The following is a 21,197-nucleotide window of genomic DNA, read 5'->3' as shown; positions in this document are numbered from 1 at the left end:
TACGTCGCACTAGAGCTGCACAATAGGTTATTGGTGACTGTCTGGGAAACGTCCCTGAGGATGATCCGTAGACATGCCATCGCAATTTTGATCCTCTGCAGAGGGGATGACTCCCCTACTTTGGTGTCCCAATTACCTGCTCGCTAAGTCGAGCACTTTACGGTAGAACAGTTTACGAGGACCGATACCGTACACTCTCGGTCAATACGCAGGCTGATCAAAGTTGTCACCCACCCGCTTACTGACAGCAGCCAGTGATACTTGACTTCGGTGTCCTACTGGGAACCGTGTCTTTACGATCTGCTGTTTATTATTTAGGAGTAAACAAGTCACTTGAACCTGAAAATATCTTTTGTTCACGTGTGCGACTTTGAATTACACATAGAACTCATAATTGGCAAACGAATGTCGAAATACATAGAAACGACATTACTTTTTTACCCGACTTTAACATTATTGTTTAACGAACTCCTCTACAACTTCTCCTTTCCGATCTCACATAAGCGTATATGATAATTCATATTTACATGCATTGAGAGCACTTAACCAAATTTTGCTCATTTTCTTAATTATGAATAGTAAAGCGAAGTTTGGGGAAGTGAATATTCTGTTCTGATACTGATATTTCAAAAATATTCCCTTTTGAAAATATGAAGATTTTTTTATCAAAATAAATTTTAAAGTAAACATCATCTCCAGGCTCAAATTAATTTTTTTTATGAAAAGGTAAACAACGAAATATTTTTAGATAAATTAGGCTTTGAAGTTCAATATTTGAGTTTTTCATAATTTAAGGAGGAGAAATTGGTTCAAAGAATTTATTTAAAAATATTTCATTTAAATAATTCTGAGTAAATCATCTTAAAAATTTAATGTAAAATGTATGTAGAAATTATTTATTTAGACTTTCTTTGGAAAAAATAATGAGTTCCAACTATTGTAACTTTTAAAAGTCACTGTTACTTTTATATTGTTGATTAAGTTATCTATTATATCGTTTGTGTTATTTATTCCTGCATTTTTTTCTGACTTCCATTCTTTTTGTCCTTTTTTCTCAGTGTTAATACACATAAACAAATACTATAACTGGTTAAAAACTGACTTAAAAAAATCATTAATTTGTTTTGTTTAGAAGAAATGCGTAAAAGAACCATTCTATCTGGATGCAATTTTGCATTTCTTTTTCTGATACCAAAAAATCTCATTCAGTTTTCAATTTTGCCCGAAATTATTATTTTTTTTTTTGCTATGCTAAAAAACCCTACATTGGTGGGAAATAGATACTTGCAAAAAATTCGTCAATTTGGTTCGCATCCAATGGGACAGGCCTTTCAACCATATGCAGTGAGAATGGCCATCACATTAAAAACGCTTGCTGTGATTTTGCATGCGAGATTAATTTTTGTTTTAGGATCATTTGTGCCAAAAAATAATGCATGCGAGTATCAGGTAAATAATTTAGGACATTTGTAAACAAATTTGTATTTAAGCGGTAAGTTGATATTTCTATTTAAATATGTAATAATTTCTATAGAAAAACATTGATTAATTCAATTTTATCATACTACACTGTTTTGAAACTTTGGTATGTTTCAAAGTTAAGTTCAATGCTTGTAATAATTTTGTAATACGTAAAAATTTTCTGTATGTTTAAAGTCGCTGAATCGTTAACTTCGTTTTTAGTTGCTTCGGTTTCAAAAGGTAGTATTTTTATGATAAAATATTATCTTATGTACAAAAATGGTGACAGAGCCTCTTCCATGGTACTGTTATTTAGCATGAAAGCTTTCTATGATTACTCAAATAATCACATTACGTAATTAATTTCCATTTATATGAAGCCCAACTCGATTCATAGTTGAAGTTAACACAATTCATTCATGCATCATATCATAGTTAAAGGAAAATAACAAATTTAAATCTTTTCAGCTGTTGTTGATGAAACTTTCTTTTTTAAGGCCTATTAAATTACGCAAATTATTTCAAAATAGCATGTAATTATAAAAAATTTAAATTTTTGTAAATACATGCATTTTTGTAATATAATATAAATTGTAAATTATTAGATTTTTTGTTTAAATAAAACGGGCAAATCTATACTAAATCTTATTCTAGCCCCCTTCAAGATTTAGTTAAATGTTCAAAAACCATTTTTTAATCAAAAAATTATTTTTATATTCAGATTGGAAATGGATGAAATACACTTAAAAAGACTGTTAGAGGAAAATATTTTAAGAGTGGAAAGAGAAAACTGGGTAAGAATTTTTATTTTATTTTGTAAAGCTTTAATTTACCTTTATGTTTAAAGCCTTAAAATAGTTGTTTTTCTTATATCTGCTTGAATTTCTCATATTAAGACTCACAGTATTCAAAATATTTTTCAAAAAATTTTACGTAGTCTAATATTACAGATTTACCTTACATAATAAATTCACTTTTAGTTTTATACCTTTATTTTGGAATAAGTGATAATAAAAGAAATCAAGTCATAATAATTCTAGAGAATAATATTAAGAAGGGATGATTAATAACTTTTAATGAGTAAAAACTTTTAATAATTGAATAAACAAATAATTTATGGGCCAAATAAACTTTTCATTGTCTTTTCCTTCAAAACTTCTTGTTTCATATTTTTTCCTTTTGATATGCAAAAAAAAATTTTAAATCTCAATTTCTGCATTTAACTGTGCAACTAAGAAAAAAAAAAAAATTACTATTAACACTCTTAAAAAATTTTATTTGACATTTATTAATAAAGAAAGAAAGTATAATTTAACTTTTTTTTTTTAAGTTGAATTTTTAGTTAATTTTCGGTAGTTGAGAAATTTTTTTTTTTTTCTATTCAAAATTGACATGTTTGCAAGGAATTATGATTGTTTTGTCAGAAAAACTGAATTTTTTCTCAGATTACCTATAGGAAGAGTAATTTAGAAAGTTTCTTAATTCTTAAAGATGATTTTTCCTATGAACAAAGAATTTCATGTCAAGATTTTTTTTACACACATATTATTTGTTTATTATTTATTTATTGTGAGATTGACAACTATGATTGTATGTCATTTGACTATCTTTTAAAATTGGTATACATAAGTGTAATATAAAATGTAAAAATTAAAATTCTACCGAAACAGACCCTTTTGCCATCTAAGGAAAATTATAAGTTGCCATTTACCAATAGCTTTATCCAAGTAATTTCATTTTTCCTCTTTCATTTTGTTCTTATATGTTTGAAATTAAAATCATATCTACCTGAAATTGAAAGTTTAATAATTGAAGTTTAATTTTTAATATTGTGCATTGTTAACATCCAGGAACAAATTTATAAAGAAAGCCAAGAAGAAAATGCAAAAGTATCAGAAAGAATCCTTAGAGAAAGTCAAAGAAAGATCGGAAATGTAGTCATTAAGCAAAAGGTTTAAGCATTTTTTATTAATGTGTGTTAAAAAGTAGCTTATATTGTTCTGTTTACTATGTTAATGTTTTACCTTCATATTCATGCTATATCTTTTGTTGCCAATCTTGCTTATATTATCAGGTATAAATTTTTATTTTAAGTTACCCTTTAATGTTTATAAAACATTGATATCTTACTTTTTCTTCTTCTTTTCTGAACTAAATTATTTTACAATAAGTTTAAAAGTAATCAAAGTCAAAGATTAATTGCAAGTTCATTTATTTATTTTCCTTTTAATGAATTCGTAAACATCTGTGTTCTGTATGCCTTCCTGCAAAATATTGGTATATATATTTTTTTGAATTAATTTGTGCTTTCAAAATGTTTTTCCGTTGTACTGATATCATAAATATATATATATATATATATAAATACAAGAAAACACGAAGAAAGTTATGAAAAACAATAAGTTTCATTTATTGCGCATAAGCTGCAAGTAAACAGAACTCATTAGATAAGTTCAAAATGAAGATAATGTGCAGTAAGAAAGGCACAGTAAAACCCTCTAGTTACACTCAATTTGCTCTATTTTTTTCATATTTTGTAATCTGGCAGTCTTGTTGCAAAAACATGTAAGTACCATGTAAGTACATCTGATTTCGCTACTCGCTTTATAGTCTATGTTTTATACTGTTTTTTATTTTATTTTATTTTCTGTTTTTACATATTATTTTTACTTATTGTGTTCTATTTTATTTGTTGTAATTTTTGTAAAAAAAATTTTTGAGTGCTCCTCACACTATTGTATTAATATATTTTGCTTTGGCTTTATTGATACAATATCAGAAAGCACTCTTTTTTGCTGATATAATCGTGTGGGCTGATGAAAAGATTTTTTTTTTCGGGTTTTTTTTGTAATAAAATTTCATCCTTTTTTTTAAACTGTTTGTTATTTTTTTTACTTATTATTCCCCCCCCCCCTTTTTTTTTTCTTCATATGTCTATAATTTTTCTTTGTTTTATCTTCATTTTGAACGTATATATATATATAAATATATATATATATATAATTTGAAGTTAGGTTATTTTATCTGTTTAAAATTGTTCTAATATTTTATTTAAAAATAAAATGAAACAAATTTTGTGTAGAATTTTATTAAGTTTTATTTTTATATTTCTTACTGCATTATAATCTTCATTTATTATAGTCATCTATATTTTTTTAAGTTAATATTTGTTATATGTTTATTAATTGGTACTTATTTATTTAATCAAAAAACTGGAATGTTTAAAACTAGGTAACTGATATGGAACTAAATTATTAAAATAAGTAACAAAGTTTGAGTTGAATCACTTGATTTAAAAAAAATAATAATTTTATGTCATTTAAGAAGAAAATGATGCTTAAAAAATTTGACTCACTTTTAAAAAGAGATTGAAAGTAAAAAGTCCTCCTGAAATAAATTTTCCCAAAGAATAAAATTAATGTTTAAAAAATTTTTTTTATAAATATATATTTTGTTTTATGTAACTGATTTATCTTTGTATTATGATTCCTGTATTCTTTAATGATTCACTTAATAAAAAATAACAATCAAAATGAATCCGTTAGTTGTGCAATAATATTACTAGTTCATGTTTGTACAAACTATGCAATTTTAATTATGTGAGCAAGTAAAGTTTTTAGATTAGTTAATATGTCAGTTTCCTGGGGTAATTCATTTTAATTTAATCAATTATATTTTAATTTAGAAAAAAAAGTTATGTCTGAAAGTCATATATTTTATTTATTTTTTCACATTGATGTTTTTATTTAGAAAAAAAAAATCAGATATTAAATTGCTTCTTTTATACTAATATTTCTTTATTGAACAGAAAATGAAAGATTATTTTTTTTTAACCTATAATTTTTTCAATGTTTGCTTTTGTTGTAAATTCTTTTTTATTTTTTTTTATTTTGGTTACATCTTTTAAACTTTAGTTACAGAAATTATTCAAATTATCTGTGTCTTGTTTAATTAATTTAAGATGTGTGTGAAGTTGGCTTAATAGTTTTAAAATCAGATTTAATTTAGCATTAAACAATGATTGTGTATTATACTAATATAGAACATTTTTATTTGCTTTTTGCTTATTTTATTAAGATGAAATATTTTTCTTCCCATCTTATAAAATTTTTAAAGTCATTTAATCTACTTTGTATGTCATATTTATATTTTAATGCAAACGGTTGTTCGTTTCACTCTTTGTTGTCATATGTAGTTGCCTAATATTTGTACTACAACTTCCAAGTTTCAAATCGATTATTATGGAATTCAATATAACTTTCCAGTTAATTTTAATGATATCAACATTATTTTTTTTCAGACTTTTTCTTATTATTTATTTGTTTATTTTCTGGTTTTGAGAAAAAAAGTTGCTTATTGTTTATCTGAAAATCTTTTTTTCAGTTAAAAATAAAAATGTTTAGTTTTAGACCAAACTATATTTCCAGTTATTTAGAAAATTACTTAATTAAAACAGTAACAAAAATTATTTGTATCAAGAATATACTAAAAATTAAAAGTAGCTTTAAAATGATTAAAAGGACATTTTTTTTCAAAAATTTATTCTCATTATAATCTAAACTTTATAACATTTATTATTTTTTGTATTTATGCTTCAAAAAATATGTGGAGAAAGTTTGTTAAAATAAGGCTTCATAATCTTCTATTAGTGTTGGGTTTGATAAAATTGCTGTAATAATAGCTGGTATACATTAATCTTTTTTTTAATTCAAGAGAAAATGTTTCTTTGAAATAAGTTATTGTGATTATTATACTATTTCTTAAAAGTTCTTATTTTTGGTTCATATTTACAGTTTAAATCATCCAAATTCAAAAAGCCGCTAGACTCTATTATACAACCTAATGAAGAGCTAACAAAGCAGTCAACCTGCGATGGTGAGTTAAATCTGTTACTTTGGTGTTTTAATGTTAATTTAAAATGAAAGTTCCAATTTAATTAATAAGTATCTTATCTTCAGTACGTAAATATATAAGAGATAGTCGAACCTTGATAAGAGGGAATTTTTAGAACATATTTGCAATATTATTAACATCATTTTAAAATCTGATTATAACTTTAACCTATCAATGATATGGCAATTAAAATTAGCATCTTAAGCATTGAATCGATGTTTGGTGAGAGATTAATTTTAAAAGCAACTTTTCTTTTCATTTTCTAAATATTAATTTCTTAGTTGATTTTATTTGGTTGTCAAGGAAAAGATTTTTAATTATTAGAAAATAATAATGGTTTATTTTGATTGACTACAATTTTGATTTTATTTATACCATGTGGTGACTATAACTTGAGAGAGTTGAGTAAATTGTACATTGAGGCACAGATATAATAATACATTTGCAGTTATTTTTAAATTTTTTGGATAATAAATATTTTTTTAAAAAATATTCTTTGCATTTATTTATGACTTGTTATTTATCTTCTTTGTATATTTTATATTGTTTTTCATGCAGGGCTAGAATATTTAAAAGTATATAATGTTTATGACATTTTTAGAATAAAATAATTCTGTTATCAAGGAATATTAAGAGTTTACAGATACTTTTGATTGTGTGCACAGATAGTTAGCTTTTCTTATCCTACTCTGCCTTGGGACAAACCACAAGGTACAACATATGTATGATTTTTATGAACTTTATTATCTTATACTTTAAGGAAGCATGGTATAATTTGTTGCTATTTTTTAAATACGGAAAATGTCATAGTCTAATACTGTAAATATGTTTTAGTGTAATGTGTCATTACAATATTTTTATCATTCATTTAAATGTACATATTATGAAATTGGAATCAGTAAACTTTTGCTAGGTTATACAAGTTTTATGTACGACTGGTATATACAACTTTTATCTATGTAATTTGGTTAAATTGATAATTTCGTTTATCTAAAGCAATTCAAACAAAATAAAGCTTTTAGATAGTTAGAAACATGTTTCTTTTAGCTGCACCTTACCTTATCTCTTACCTACCAGGTTTATTTCAAACCCTAAAAAATAATATTTAAATTCTAAAATTTGGAGAATTTTTGAAGTTAAAAATAAAATTTGGAGTTTGGGAATTCGGAAAACATGGTATTAATGTTCACCATTCTTTAATAAATACTTTAATCTTTGTATTGTGCATGATTATATTGGATCAATTTACTACGATTCTGCAATAACCATTTTAATGTATTAAGTTAATACTGAAAACTTATATTCTTTGTGCATTAGTTGGTGTAAAATTGGTAAAAATGTTGAATTTTATTCCACTATGTTTTGAAAGCTTAATTAAAATTTAAATAATTTTGAATAAAAATGTTGTTTAAATCCATATTATTTTTTTTCTTAATTTTTCAATGATATACTCCTTTTTTTTAAAAAAAAAATTTTAAAAATTAAATAGCTGATTTTTTTAAGCACTCTATTTTTATTGTACATTTCTTTTATAGATCGATTGTTTGATATTCAACATATTCACTTTTTGAATCACTATAAATCTCAGTTACAGCAGCAACAATGGGAATTGCAAAAGAGGCGTTCAGCATATGGTAATTCTCTTAAGATTATTGTAATATCTAATATTATATTATGTATCAATCAAAAAACATATTTAGTCATTTTTAGTTTTTGTTAGCATTTTAAATTTTATTACAAATTAAAAAATGTTATTTCTATAATAAAAATTTTAGCATGTTCTTTAATAGCAGTGTTTTGTTAAGCATATGGTATGCGGATAATGGTACATGGAAACAGTGATGCTGAAATATATATTTCAAAATCTTCATAATCAATGATTTAAGAATGCATAATATTTTACAAAATTTTATACACAAGGGAAAGAAATCTGTATTAATGTATTAAGAATAATAGTCCAGTGCATTTTATTACGCATGAAAAAACAGAAATTGATAGAACTTCAAATGTCAGACCACCTCAGTTTCAATTGCTAGAAAAATAATAATTTTCCGTTTTGACAATTTGAATGCATTTGATAAGTTTGCTCTGTTGAATATCTGTCTTTTTGGAAATAAAATTTCAGAAGCAATTGATAAATTAATGTTCAGCTAGCATGATTCTGAAAATCTGTAAGACATAAGTATCATCATTATTAATATTAAATGCTATATTTAATATTAAATGCTGAATAAAACCAGTGTCATTTATATTGGATTAATTTTATGATTTACTGATTCAAGCATGATTACAATATTTCAATTAAAGTGTTAACAAATTCTTCTACAATCACATTATGATTACTATTATTAAACTACAGTTGATTCAGTTTCTACATCTATCATTTTCTCATTTGTGTCATGCTGTTTTAATGGTTCTGTCACAAATGTTTTTATTATAATGTTGTTAATACTTGTGTATATCGTTTTTCAAACTAGCATATTCCCCTATCTATCATTCCTCATTTCTATCAACAGTTTAAAAAATACATTGAGGACAAGAAAGGAGCAACCAAGAAACTATAATCCTAAAAAAAGTAAACTAATGTATAATTTCTGTGCAAACAATGAAAATGAAAAATAACTAGCATTAAGTAAGGCATTTAATTGAATCTAAATTACAAAGCAGTTTATTATTCTTACCTATAGACATATAAATAGGAGAAGGGGTTTAAAAAATTTTCATTCTTCTCAAAAGTTAACTTTTACTATTATTCTATTTACTATTACTAATGCAGTACCACATTAAAGTGTTTGTAATAATTGGATTTCTAAAATTATTTCTTTTATTCTCTGTTTTTACTTTTAGAAGTTTCTTTTTTTTCCTTCCTTTTCTTGTTAAATTTGTAAAAAATTGCATTTGTTTGTAAACACTGAATGCACCATGAGCCAAACTTGCTAGATAAAATGGTCACAATCAAATTCAAGCTTGTATCAAATTTCTAAAAAAGGCATGAAAATTTTTTTTTTCTCCTAATGGCGGTATTTTTCCCGGAAGTCAAAAAACAGGCTTTCTTTATTTTACTTTTTTAAACTTTCTTATAGTTTTTAATTAACATTTAAAACTGTTCAAGGACCAAGTCTTAAATTTTCAAGGCAACTTTTAATCCATGGGTTGTAGGTTGTGAATTTCAGGTCAAGAGGAAACAACCCTCAAGTTTATTTAAGTAATGAAAAATTGTGTAACCTTCTATAAAAACTTCGAATTAATTAATATTTTTCATATTGATTTTGCACAATGGCATTAGAAATTTTTTCTGAACTGAAATCTCTAATATATTCTAATACTGTAAACTGAAACTGCTACTGTTTATTACATTTTATATGATTAGCATAACAAATGATTTACTTTGTTAATTCCCTTACTTTAGCTATACCTCTCTCTTTACCAAGTCAAAAAGATGTATGTTCTGGTGTCAAAAATATTCCTGAGAACAATAAAAAGGAAACTAATAAGGAGAACAATAATTTGTTACACATTGTTAGTAAAGAAGGGGCCAAAAAACTTACTATACAGGTAATTTAAATATGTTTATGATGTTTGGAAACTCTATTATTATTCAATGTTGGTGTGTTACTGTGAAGGTACTGATTGTTACTGTACTGGTTAGCTGCGTTACTAGAAATAATTTTTAAATATAATTGGCACAAGGTCCTCTAAAAATGCAGGGCACTGCACTAATGCCAGGCTGTTAGGACAACTCTGGTTTCAAATGTATTAATGGCACTTGTATAAAATAAAAATAAAGGAATATGATCAATATGTTAACTCCACATTTTATGAAATAATTTAAGTATGTTTTGTAGTTCTATATTTATTTTTTGTTTGCTCTAAGTTGAGATTATTGAGAATTCATTGATTGAGATTATTGCAAATGATTATTGCGATTCATTTGCAATGTTTAACAAAGAATACTTTCCATCCCATTAACACTTAGTCAATAAGTAAAATATGAGTTTTTAACTGAAAATTTTGTATCCCATTTATTATCGATGTTTGTATTTGACAGACTTGTGTTTTGTGTTACAACTATAGCATTCTGCTATAACTTTTATTGAAACTTTTTCAATTACAAAATTTATGTAGAAAAAGTTTTAATCAAAGCAAAACAAGTGACATTTTGTTAGTTCTGTCCAATACAAAATATAAAATGAAAAATAATTTAAACATATTCTTGATTTCTGTTATGTTTGTCACACACTTGGCATCAGTAGCCACAAAAGGTAGACAAACATGTGTTCTCCAAATAGTGTGCACCATGATCTTTGGTTTTCATAATATTTCTATTAACGTTTGTTTGAATTGATGATTTCAGAAGCTGCCCAGTATTAGTATTTATAACAAAAGCTATAAAGAAAATTCGAACATTTCATTCGAAGAAATTACAGAGGTAAGTTTCATATTCATAATGCATGTTTAGCCAATATCACTATAATCATTCCATTTTTAATGGATTAATTTTGAGAGATACAGTTATACTTTATTATTTTCAATTTTAATTAAACTTGGTACACAAAGACCTGCTCATCCAAGTTCTGCAATATTTCAAGTTCAAAAACAATTAAGTTGCTGTGAATATGGAATACCTATCAAAAATTGAGCCTAACTTTAGATTGATAATGCAAAGGTTTGTGTAGTTATTTGATAGATAACTATTAAAATATGCTTAAAATTGATATTTTTCATTAAAAATTTAGTTACTTTTGAGTATTAAATTTCAAAAATAGTGTAATAAATCAAGCATTCTTTTCATGAAGATGCTTATTTTATTTTCAAATAATATCCTTAAGCAATTTCTAAGAATAAAAATAAATAAAGCCAGTGCTTATTTAATAGCAAATTATTTTTATTTTAAGAAAAACTTTAAGTGATGGACTTAATTATGCTTTGTTTCGCTTGAAAGATATGTCAAGAATTATCTTCTTTTTTCTTTTTTTTTTTAGTAAAACAATGTGCCAGATTTTCTTTCTCTTTAAGAAAGGGTCAAGAGTACTTGAAACTACAAATGCCTATTTATTCTTAATTTCTGAAACTAATACTTGTTTTTAAATAACCTAACTTTTATTAAAATAAATAATTCAGAAATATTTCCATTTTTTAGTATGATGAAGACACTGGATGTAAAATGACAGAATTTCAAGATGATTCAACTAAAATTCCACCACCTTTTCAACGCCATAAGATAGTTACTGATTCTTTACTTTCTAAAAGGTAAATTTGCATTTCTAATATGGGCATAGGAAACTTGTGCTCAGAATTATCTCGTATTCCAATTTTTTTTTATACATTTTTATCATTCAATTTACAACATAGATTAAGACAATATAATTATAAGAACTTAGTTAGATTCTTGATAAATATGAGAACTAAATGGTTTTCTTTTTCCCCTTAAGAGGACACCATACCACGAGAGAAACTTTTCATCTCTAATTCTCTTTCACCACCATAACTAATTTAAAGTTTTGAAAAAGTGAGTTCAGACAAACCTAGAGTAAGCCATGAAGTACTGAAAAGAAATTTTCAGAATATCAAAATGAAAATAAATCATGAGAGGATAACTTAGGATTACGAAATGGCGAAGTTCTCTTCCAATAATTTGTTTGCATTTTAATATTTCGATTTTTTTTTTTTTCAGCAAATGAAACTTCAGGGTTACTCTAGGTTTGCCTGAACTCACTTTTTCTTTCTTTTAAATTAGTAATGGAGAGGAAAGAGAATTTGCCATGAAAAGTTTCTCCCTTAGTATGGCGTCCTCTTAAACCTTTAATTTTTTTTTCTCCAAAAAGAAGTTTTAAGCTTTTAATTTTGTAATAAAAAGTTTTCTTTCAATATTACGGAATTGGAATGTGTTTTTTATTGTACATAATTAATGTACAATGCATATTACCTGATGCAAATATTTTTGATAATTCATGTAAATATTTGTAAGATCAGTTCAATGCTGTTAAGAATATTATTTGTTTTAGTGTTTCAAATAATTTTTTTGATTTTTCATATTGAAAAGACTTCTAACTTGCCTTTACTGATGTTTATTCAATTTTCTTTGTATTAAAGATTGATTCACTAGTTATTTTTATCTAACTGTAAAAATGATTAAATACGTTCAATAAATTATTAATTTGGAGTGAAGTTATATTTTGTAAGTATCTATTTTTACTATGTTAATTCAAATCTTATAAATATGAATTTTATCCATAAAAAACTTTTAATGTATCATTATTAATTATTTGTTAATATAAATAAATTAGTTCAAATAAATAAATTTTTCTTTAAGGAAAAAAAATCCACTTTTTTTTCTAAGAAATGTTTTTTTTTTTATTGTTTAAATCAGTATGTCTTATAAGTTTGTTTTTATTCTGTTCATTAAGTTACTTGTTTTATGATAGAAAAATTCAGAATAATAATTATACATTAAATAGAAAATAATTGATTTACACTAAACTCACTTTGTGATTTTTCATAACTTACAAAATTACATGCAAAATTTCGTAACTTACAGTCAAATAAATTTTTTTGTTAAATTATAAATGTAACTTTTTGATTGGGGTATAACTATAAGAGTAAAATTAAATAAATTTACCTTTTGTAGTGAAGATTAGTAAACATTTTTCTGCAAGCAAACACTCAATAATATCTGTAGGATTATTTACATAAGTTCAGAGATTTGCAGAATAATTTCTTCAGCTGTACAAGACCATGAAACGATTGTAAGGATTTTTGACAGTCTTTTTCACACTGACATAGTGTCTCTTTATAAATTAATAAACAAGTTGTTGACAAAAATTTCATTAAAATATGAAATAGTATGCACTTTTACTGTTAAGATGCTAAAATTCAACCATATTTAAGGAAATTTAAAGTTACATCCTCTATCTTGTAGATAGAGCGACTTATCATATTTTTTAATGTTAAATCTTTTTATAACATAATAAGGATTTAAGGCAAGAAATATATATGAGTATTTTATCATTTCAAGTGTTTTCTGATAATTATTTTGTTTCAGAAATGAGAATATGAGAGTTCATCACCCTGAAAGATCAGTATTTGCAGAAGGTACTAATTTTTTAAAAATGATTCTTTATGATTTTTTTGTGTGACTTTTTTACTTTTATTTGAAATTTTACTTTTTTGTATTTGAAAACTTGTTTTATTTTATTTTTTAAACAAAATTTTATTTTTAAATGGCATCATTAGCAGTTATTTTCTTTTTCTGTGCACTTGCTTGACAAATTGCATTGAAAATTATTCAAAACCCAAAACAATTTTTATTTTGTCTTATAGAAGAAAAAAAAAGATATATGTCGTTTACAAATCTGGTACTACTTCATATTTAGCATGTCAAAATATTAAAAAAAAAATGTTTTACTAAAATAATTGTTAAAACACTAGTTCATAAATGATAAACAATAATAAGAAGTGACTCATATTTTTTACATATTTTAAAACTTTACTGAACCAACTGTTGTAATAAATCTTTTAAAAAAATTAAAAATTATTTATTACAGTTAAAAATTATTACAGTTTCTCTATAAATATTCTTTTTTTTGTGATTTGTAATATCAGCACATTAACAGTTTTTACTTAATTGAACTTTTCTTTAAAGATAAAAAAAATAGAGATTTTTAAATTGGACAATTTTTAATTCTTTAACTGTATAACATTTAAAATTTCTGCCATTCCACTACCTACTTCTGTTAAATTGGGTTTTTTTCTCCTACTTTTTAATGTGATGCCTTCAGCAGAATTAACTTTCTTTAAATGATATTATTTGTCATAACCAATAAATAGTTACTTACTTTTAATTGATTTTAAGCAACATTTTCTTTAAATAAATATATTTCAGTTTATTTTTGATACATATTAAATCTTTTATATTCTTTTTTAACTTAATTATATTTTTTAGTATATTTTGCATGATATACAGATTTTTTTTTCTGTTAAATAAAGTGATTATTGATTATATTGCAATCTATATCAACAGTATTACTCAATTAACTTGGACTTGTACAAAAATGGCCCCTCCAGTCATAGTTTTTCGCATAATGTTATTGAGAGAACCTTTTTCCGTATGAAGAAAGTCTATCATGTCCTACTTAAACTTAATTCTGGCTATCCTTTAAGTGATAATGATAATTACAAGAAACTTTATAAAATGTCATTATTATTTTTAAGAATAATGATAGTTAAATTAGAAATACCAATTTATTAATCAAACATTTATTATTTTCAGTGGCTGTAATTTTTTTAATCTTTTTTTTTTCAGTTAATAATTCTCAGACCCATATTGACAAAACTTATTTAAAAACATTAGTGAGAGAGGTTTTGGAAGATTCAAAAAGTCCGCCTGGTTCCCAACTTTTTTCAAAACCAAGTACAGAAAATATGTGTTCCTTTAAAATGGTAACTATATATGGTGATAAATTTAATTATAATCCCTTTTTTAAGCTACTTGTAAACAACCTTTGACTGATGAGTACTTGTGATGCTTAAATGTTTTTGTTTTTTTTCTGATCTGTTTTACTTGCTCTTAAACTCTTTTTCTTCTTTATTAATCAATGTGAAAGATGTATATTGAGGTGAAATGTCAATACAAATTGGCTCATAAGCAAAACACTCACCCTGTTTAGATTATATAAATTGCAAACAAAGAAATATAAGTTATTAATTTGTAACATAAGACCAAATGAGTATATTGCATAGCTGTCAACTCTACTGGAATTGTCAACTGGATTTTGCCAGTTTCTCATGGTCTACTGGTTTAATAGGAATTTTCCTTGTTTTTGTGCACTTTAGAATATTCCTTAAAAGTGAGTAAGTTTCCTAAATAAATCCCAATTGAAATAGAATTTTAATGCAAATTATTACTTGCTTAAGTATTTAAATAAGTATGACTTATACATAATGAAGCGAGCATCATTAATAGCAATCATTTTAAAGCTTTTCTTTCTTCTTTTTTTTTCATCGTTTTTGTTCTAAATTTTTCAGTTTATTTTTATTCAAAACTCTCTTTTTAAATTAGTTTAAAAATCTTTTAACTATCAGTAATTACAGATCATTTATAGTTATTAGTGTAATATCATACAGACCATATGCAGTTTTTAGGGAAATATTGCAGTTCATTGGTAGTTATTAATGTAATAAAGTTGTGTATTTTGTTGAACAATCCCTATATGAAAAATATTTAGTATATTATGCTACAGTTATGAATTTTATATAATTTCTTGAAATCTACTTGATTTTTTCTTATCTATGTTCTTTGCATTAATAATTAAGTTCTCAATTATGGTTTTTACAGTCTAGCTCTTTAACACTACCTCCCCTTATTACAGGGACCCTTCCATTACAAAACTTTTTATACATATATAACGGCAGGCAGTGAACTTATCATTGAAGGTGCCGGAAGTGTTGCTCATTTTGCGATGCCTAGTGAGCACCTTGAGACCAAAGTCACGGAGGCGAGCAACATTACCCATGCCACACTGCCACAGATACCTGTTCAAAGGGTGGGGCACATTCACTCATCACATGCAGCAGAGGGTAACACAGTGAGAAAAACATCCATGTCTTGAGCAGGATTCGAACCCGCAGTTATTGGTTTCGCAGTCAGACATAGTGACCGCTCAGCCACCTGGCCGGCCCATTACAACTGATACTTGAAGTCTTGATTGCTAATACCACTAATTTAGGGCTGCTTTTAAAATGAGTTAAAAATTTCTGAAACACGATTTAAACCCCTATTTATGATATTTGAAGCAGTTATAAATGATATTATTTATGCAGTGCAGTATCGATAAAATATATAAATGACCCTAATTTATTTATTACTTGATTTGTTTGTTTAAAGTTTTAAAATTTTTTATTTATATCGATTACATTTGTAATAATTTTCTCCCCATTTAAAAAGAATGTCTAGAACATTCAATATTATTTTATTATTATTTAATTCTATTTTATGTATATTTTTAAAAATTTTGTTGCATCTTATTTATTATTTATTATATTGTTTTGCTTGAATTCTATGTTTAGTTTCTATCAGTGTTTTTTGTGAAAAGAACTTCTTTTTTAAATTTTCAGAACCCTTATCAAAACTCAAACTGTCAGTCATTTGAAAAAAAGGAACAAAATTGCAGTTGCCATATCAATGCAAGGTAATAATTATACTATGTTCTTTTACAATGTGATTATTTGTCTCTCAAATTTTTTTATTCTTTAAACAAAATTTTATTTTTATCATAATAATGAATTAAACTTTAATCTTTAATAAAACTTAATTCCTTTTTTTTTAAAGGAGATAATTTTTGATCAGTATTAAGTAAAATAAAACCAAAGTATTTTCTCTGGCTTTTTTTTCCCCTTCTAATTAGTATTGTAAAACAGAAGACCTGTGCATGATATGCATTCACCTCTCAAAACTTTTATTCAGATCAGTGATTTTGTAGTTTCCGTGCATTGAGTTTACGATTAATTCCTTATTAGAACTTAAATAAATAAATAAAACAAAAATAAATATTACACAGCTTTTATGGATGATTTCTCTTTAAAGAGTCATTTATTTAAAAATGGCATAAAGTCAATGAAAATGCAGGCTAAATTTTTATCTTTGTCCTATTGATTGTCAAAACAAAGTTTGTAGAATTTGTTGACATGCGTATAGGGTTATGACAAACATATATAAAACGTTTTTGAAAAATTCTGAATCAGTCACTCAATCTGTTTTTAAAAAATAAATTAATATATTATTTTGTAGGATTTAAAAAGTAACTTATATAAATTTAATTTAAAGAATGTTAGAATTTCTTACTTTTTCATTAATATTTATTACTGCTTTGCTTATTATGCTATATTGTTAGTCATAAAAAATTTTATCTATATTGTATAGTTACATCATTATATGTTTTTTTTAATTAAAAATTTCAAGGTTTAATTTGTATATGAGCAAGAATTTTTGTGAAAAATTGTTTTTAAAGCAATTTTAAACCTTAAAATTATTAAAAATCTCTTATATTTATATTTGTCACTAATTTAAATTTTGTGCATTTATTTTACTTTTAGAAATACTTTGCATACTCAAACTGAAGAAGTACCAATTCACTCTACTTTTTCTCAGACAGGTAAATTTCATTTTAAATTTAATGGCATATAAAAGATTCTATCATATTCATAATTTATTTGTGTGGTTTTGTAAAATTTTTTATAAAATACACGCATATATATATATATATATATATATATATATAAGTTGAGGTTAGTTCTGTTTTAATATTTTTTCTTCTCCTTTAAAAAATCTTTTCATCTTTTTCTATGTGTTCTCTATATTTTTAACTTATTTTATGAGTTCTATATGCAGACGTGCCAACTCTCCCGCATTTTGCGGGAGTCTCCCGAATTTTGAGTTATTCTCCCGCCCTCCGGAATTGATTTGAAAAACTCCCGAATTTTACTGCGATCGACGGCCAAACTCAAAATTACCTAATTTTTCCGCGAGTGCGAAGGTAAGTTTTTCTTTCAGCTTGAATTCCATCCCCTCTTATCAAACTACCATCTGCCTGAAGCGTAGCTGAACATGCTTTATTTTCCCCCCTCTTCAACGTTACCCCTCTTTAACACTCCTACTTCGCCCGCCCCCTTACACTGGGATTCGTAGGAATCTTCGTGTGGAGTTGAATGCGATGACGTCACATGACGATATCGAGTGACGTCCGTACAGGAGTGGGGAAACTTGTACTCTCGATTGTTATAATTGATATTGTATCTTTCTGTTTTTATAGTTTTCAATTCGTTTTTTACCACGGTTGGCAACAAACTTGTAAACTAGCAACGTGATATCCATTATTCGCTTAGTCTTCGTATATTTAAAAAAAAAATTTCAAGGATGTCTTAAGTCGAAACGGAAGTATGGATCAATTTCAACAAATCATGTACCAATGACTTTAGCAAGACTTAATTGCAGAGAGCTAAGTCTGCAACTCTTTTTTTCATGCATACAGTAGAGAACCATTTATCTGGTATCCAGATAATCCGGAAAAAAAATTTGCTCGGTTCTCCCGCCATTTTGAACTAAAACGATATGAAAAAAAAAGCGGAAACTGGACTAATCCTTGAAGTTGAGTAGAGGAAAATGTGAGGAAGGGAAGAATTTTTTTCCCCGTTTACCCAGAGAAACGTCATTTCTTCCGCGACCTTGAAGATTTTAGATCTTTATTCTCTTTTTAGGTCGTTAAACTCAAAGGAGTGGCATGATGATTTCGTTTGCTAGTTTGATTTACGAGGGGGTGGGGAAAATGCATTGCACATGCATATCAGTGAACAGAAGATGAAAGAGAAAAATATATTTATCTATTTGACATCGATTAATAAAAATAAAATGTTTTTCTTTTGAATAAATTCTGATTCTTTGGAAGTGCGGTATCATTCGCAAGTTTTTCTTGATGTGGAATCACACCTGCTTTAATTAAAAATCGCGTTTTTATAAAAAAAAAAAAAGAGAGAGAATTGTTTATTAATTTAAGCATACAATTATTTTATGAAGCAGATTGCAGTTTCGTTTTTCTGATTCCACTACGTTTTTTTTTCTTTCTTTTTCATGATAAATTTTGCACTCAATAAAATTATTTGTATTACCAAATTTTTTCATTAGTTTTTTTTTTTTTTTTAAAGTCCGTTGATCTTGCCTTGTTCTAGGTTTTAATATTTATGCTAGTGCCGTTTTTTAACTATCGTTTCGGTTCGATAATTTTCAAGTGTTGTTTTTATTTAGATTAATAGGTTTTCCTTTTATTTTCGCCCCCCCCCATGAAATATATTGCGTTATTTAATCATTGGTTTTGTTTATTAGTTGATTTAGGAATCGTAATTATTTTTTAAGCTTGTTTTTCTTGTCTAAACTTGCAAATTTTTTTATTCTTTTAAATTTTATTTTTCTACAATTTTTTTCCTTTTTAGATTTAGGAGTGCTTTTCTTTTTTCTCTTACTTTAAAATGTGTTTACATTTTTTCCTTGTAATTTGGGTTTGATAAAACATCGATTAACGACACTTTTTTGTCGATCCAGGAAACCGGGAAATTAAGACATCCGGGATAGCGATGGTCCCGAGCATCCCGGATAATTGGTTCTTTATTGTACAGACATTAGTATTGAATTGGTTTTTTAAAATAAAATACTTATTCAATTTGCTTATTTTTTAAAAGTTTTTGTGTATTTTTATTACAGTGTCAAGGGTTTTTGAATAATGTTTTATTAAGGAAATGGTATTTATTTAAAGAGTATCTACCTAATATAGTTTTGTGTTGCTAAATCTGTGTTTAATTATTTTATTTCCATTTAATATTTTTAAACAATTATTGCTCTATTAGTGTGTAAAATTTCTTGCATTCTTATATTTAATAAATTTTTTACTTAAAATTCCTTAGAAGTGCTAAATGTTGCATACCATGCACCTTTTTTTACCCCTCCTGAAATCTCCTGAATTCTTGTTAGGGAAACTCCTGAATGTTAATTTTGCTAGGTTGGCACGTCTGTATATGCTTGCAGCTTATGTGCCATAAATAGCACTTATTTTTCTTCCTATATCCTTCTTATCTTTATTATGTTATTATATATATATTCATGTAAACTATGTTCCAAAGATTTTTTTTGATTTAAAAAATTGCAAATATTTGCTTTATGTTGATAACATGATTTAAAAAAAAAATTATATAGTTTTTTTAATTTGCTTTAAAAAACGCAAAAAAATATTTCCATAATTTATTTTATTATAAGTAATTGCTACTGAATAAGTTTTTAAATATTTTTATTCATCATTTAACTATTTAAAAGACATAAACTTTAATATATCAGTCTTTCATTATTTTAGTTGGGTTTAGGAATTTTGTTTATACATTAATTAAAAAATGCCTCTTTGTTGAAAAATCTTGCTAAATATTCTGTATATGAATTAATACGATATTTATCATATTAAATATAGTTTTAAAAAAAGAGACATCTCAAAAAGCTTATTACCTAAATCTTTATTCTTAAATTTAAATAAATACTCTATCATGTTTGCACGAGGTGTGCTTATGAAATGATATCTGTACACCTTTTATTTTTTACATTTATTAATTGTCTAAACTATTTAGATAAATTTTGATTATTATTATATGTATATATAGAAGGAGATATTTGAATGTTGACCCAATTTATTCAGTTACATATTTATTTTAGTAAATATGAGTAAAAATATCAAATATTTATTAAAAATTGTTAAGTAAATAAAAACAATTGAACCATTAATTAGAATTTTTATTGAAAGCAAACTTATAATAATTAAAACTTTATTATGATGGTTTTAAATTAAATACTAAATAGTATATATATTAAATGTTGCAGTGAAGATAGGGATATTTTTATAAATTAAAACTTGATTAATAAATGTTGAAATGTAACTATTAGTTAACCATGATCTTCTATTTGTTTTACAGCTATTTTTACAAATAAATGCTTTGAAAAATATCATTTAAAAGAAGAACTTTCATTAACCATATTTTTATTTTTAATTTATCTATATTTTCTTATTCAATCAGTTTAATAAAATAATACTTTTCAGACTGTACTAGTCCTAATAAGTTGAAAGTGGACAGCCCATCTCTAAGAAATTTAATTCATGAAGTAATTTCTGAATACCATGCATTGTCACCAGCAGTGTCCGATGTGAATAGTATTCATAGGGAAACACACAATTCTACTGTCTCTCAAAAAGTATTTATTTAATCATTATGTTACACATGCTATCATGAGATCATGTTCTAAAGGTTATTTATATCAT

At 25.5% G+C, this 21,197-nt stretch overlaps 1 protein-coding gene across 5 annotated transcripts in view; it reads left to right on the top strand.

Moving 5' to 3' along the window:
- LOC107455484 (uncharacterized) overlaps window positions 1-21,197 on the top strand; it is a 180,828-nt gene that overhangs the window by 143,128 nt on the left and 16,503 nt on the right. For 2 of the 5 annotated variants that reach the window (XM_087166357.1, XM_087166353.1), the window contains exons 2-13: window positions 2,183-2,255; window positions 3,312-3,413; window positions 6,255-6,336; window positions 7,890-7,988; window positions 9,764-9,909; window positions 10,709-10,783; window positions 11,495-11,604; window positions 13,397-13,446; window positions 14,657-14,793; window positions 16,468-16,541; window positions 17,446-17,504; window positions 20,979-21,130. In XM_087166357.1, the coding sequence (XP_087022483.1) occupies window positions 2,190-2,255; window positions 3,312-3,413; window positions 6,255-6,336; window positions 7,890-7,988; window positions 9,764-9,909; window positions 10,709-10,783; window positions 11,495-11,604; window positions 13,397-13,446; window positions 14,657-14,793; window positions 16,468-16,541; window positions 17,446-17,504; window positions 20,979-21,130 (1,152 nt within the window). In that variant the 5' untranslated portion in view covers window positions 2,183-2,189. Of the gene's footprint in view, window positions 1-1,339; window positions 1,586-2,182; window positions 2,256-3,311; window positions 3,414-6,254; window positions 6,337-7,889; window positions 7,989-9,763; window positions 9,910-10,708; window positions 10,784-11,494; window positions 11,605-13,396; window positions 13,447-14,656; window positions 14,794-16,467; window positions 16,542-17,445; window positions 17,505-20,978; window positions 21,131-21,197 lie in introns of those variants that run through there. The other 3 variants (XM_087166355.1, XM_087166354.1, XM_087166356.1) reach the window with 3 other exon arrangements.

This window comes from Parasteatoda tepidariorum, chromosome 6, assembly GCF_982258835.1.
Source record: "Parasteatoda tepidariorum strain Cologne lab strain chromosome 6, Ptep-v5.0, whole genome shotgun sequence".
Classification (NCBI taxonomy): Eukaryota; Metazoa; Arthropoda; class Arachnida; order Araneae; family Theridiidae; genus Parasteatoda; species Parasteatoda tepidariorum.
Note: the sequence above shows the minus strand (reverse complement) of the source record. Positions and strands in the feature narration are given on the sequence as shown.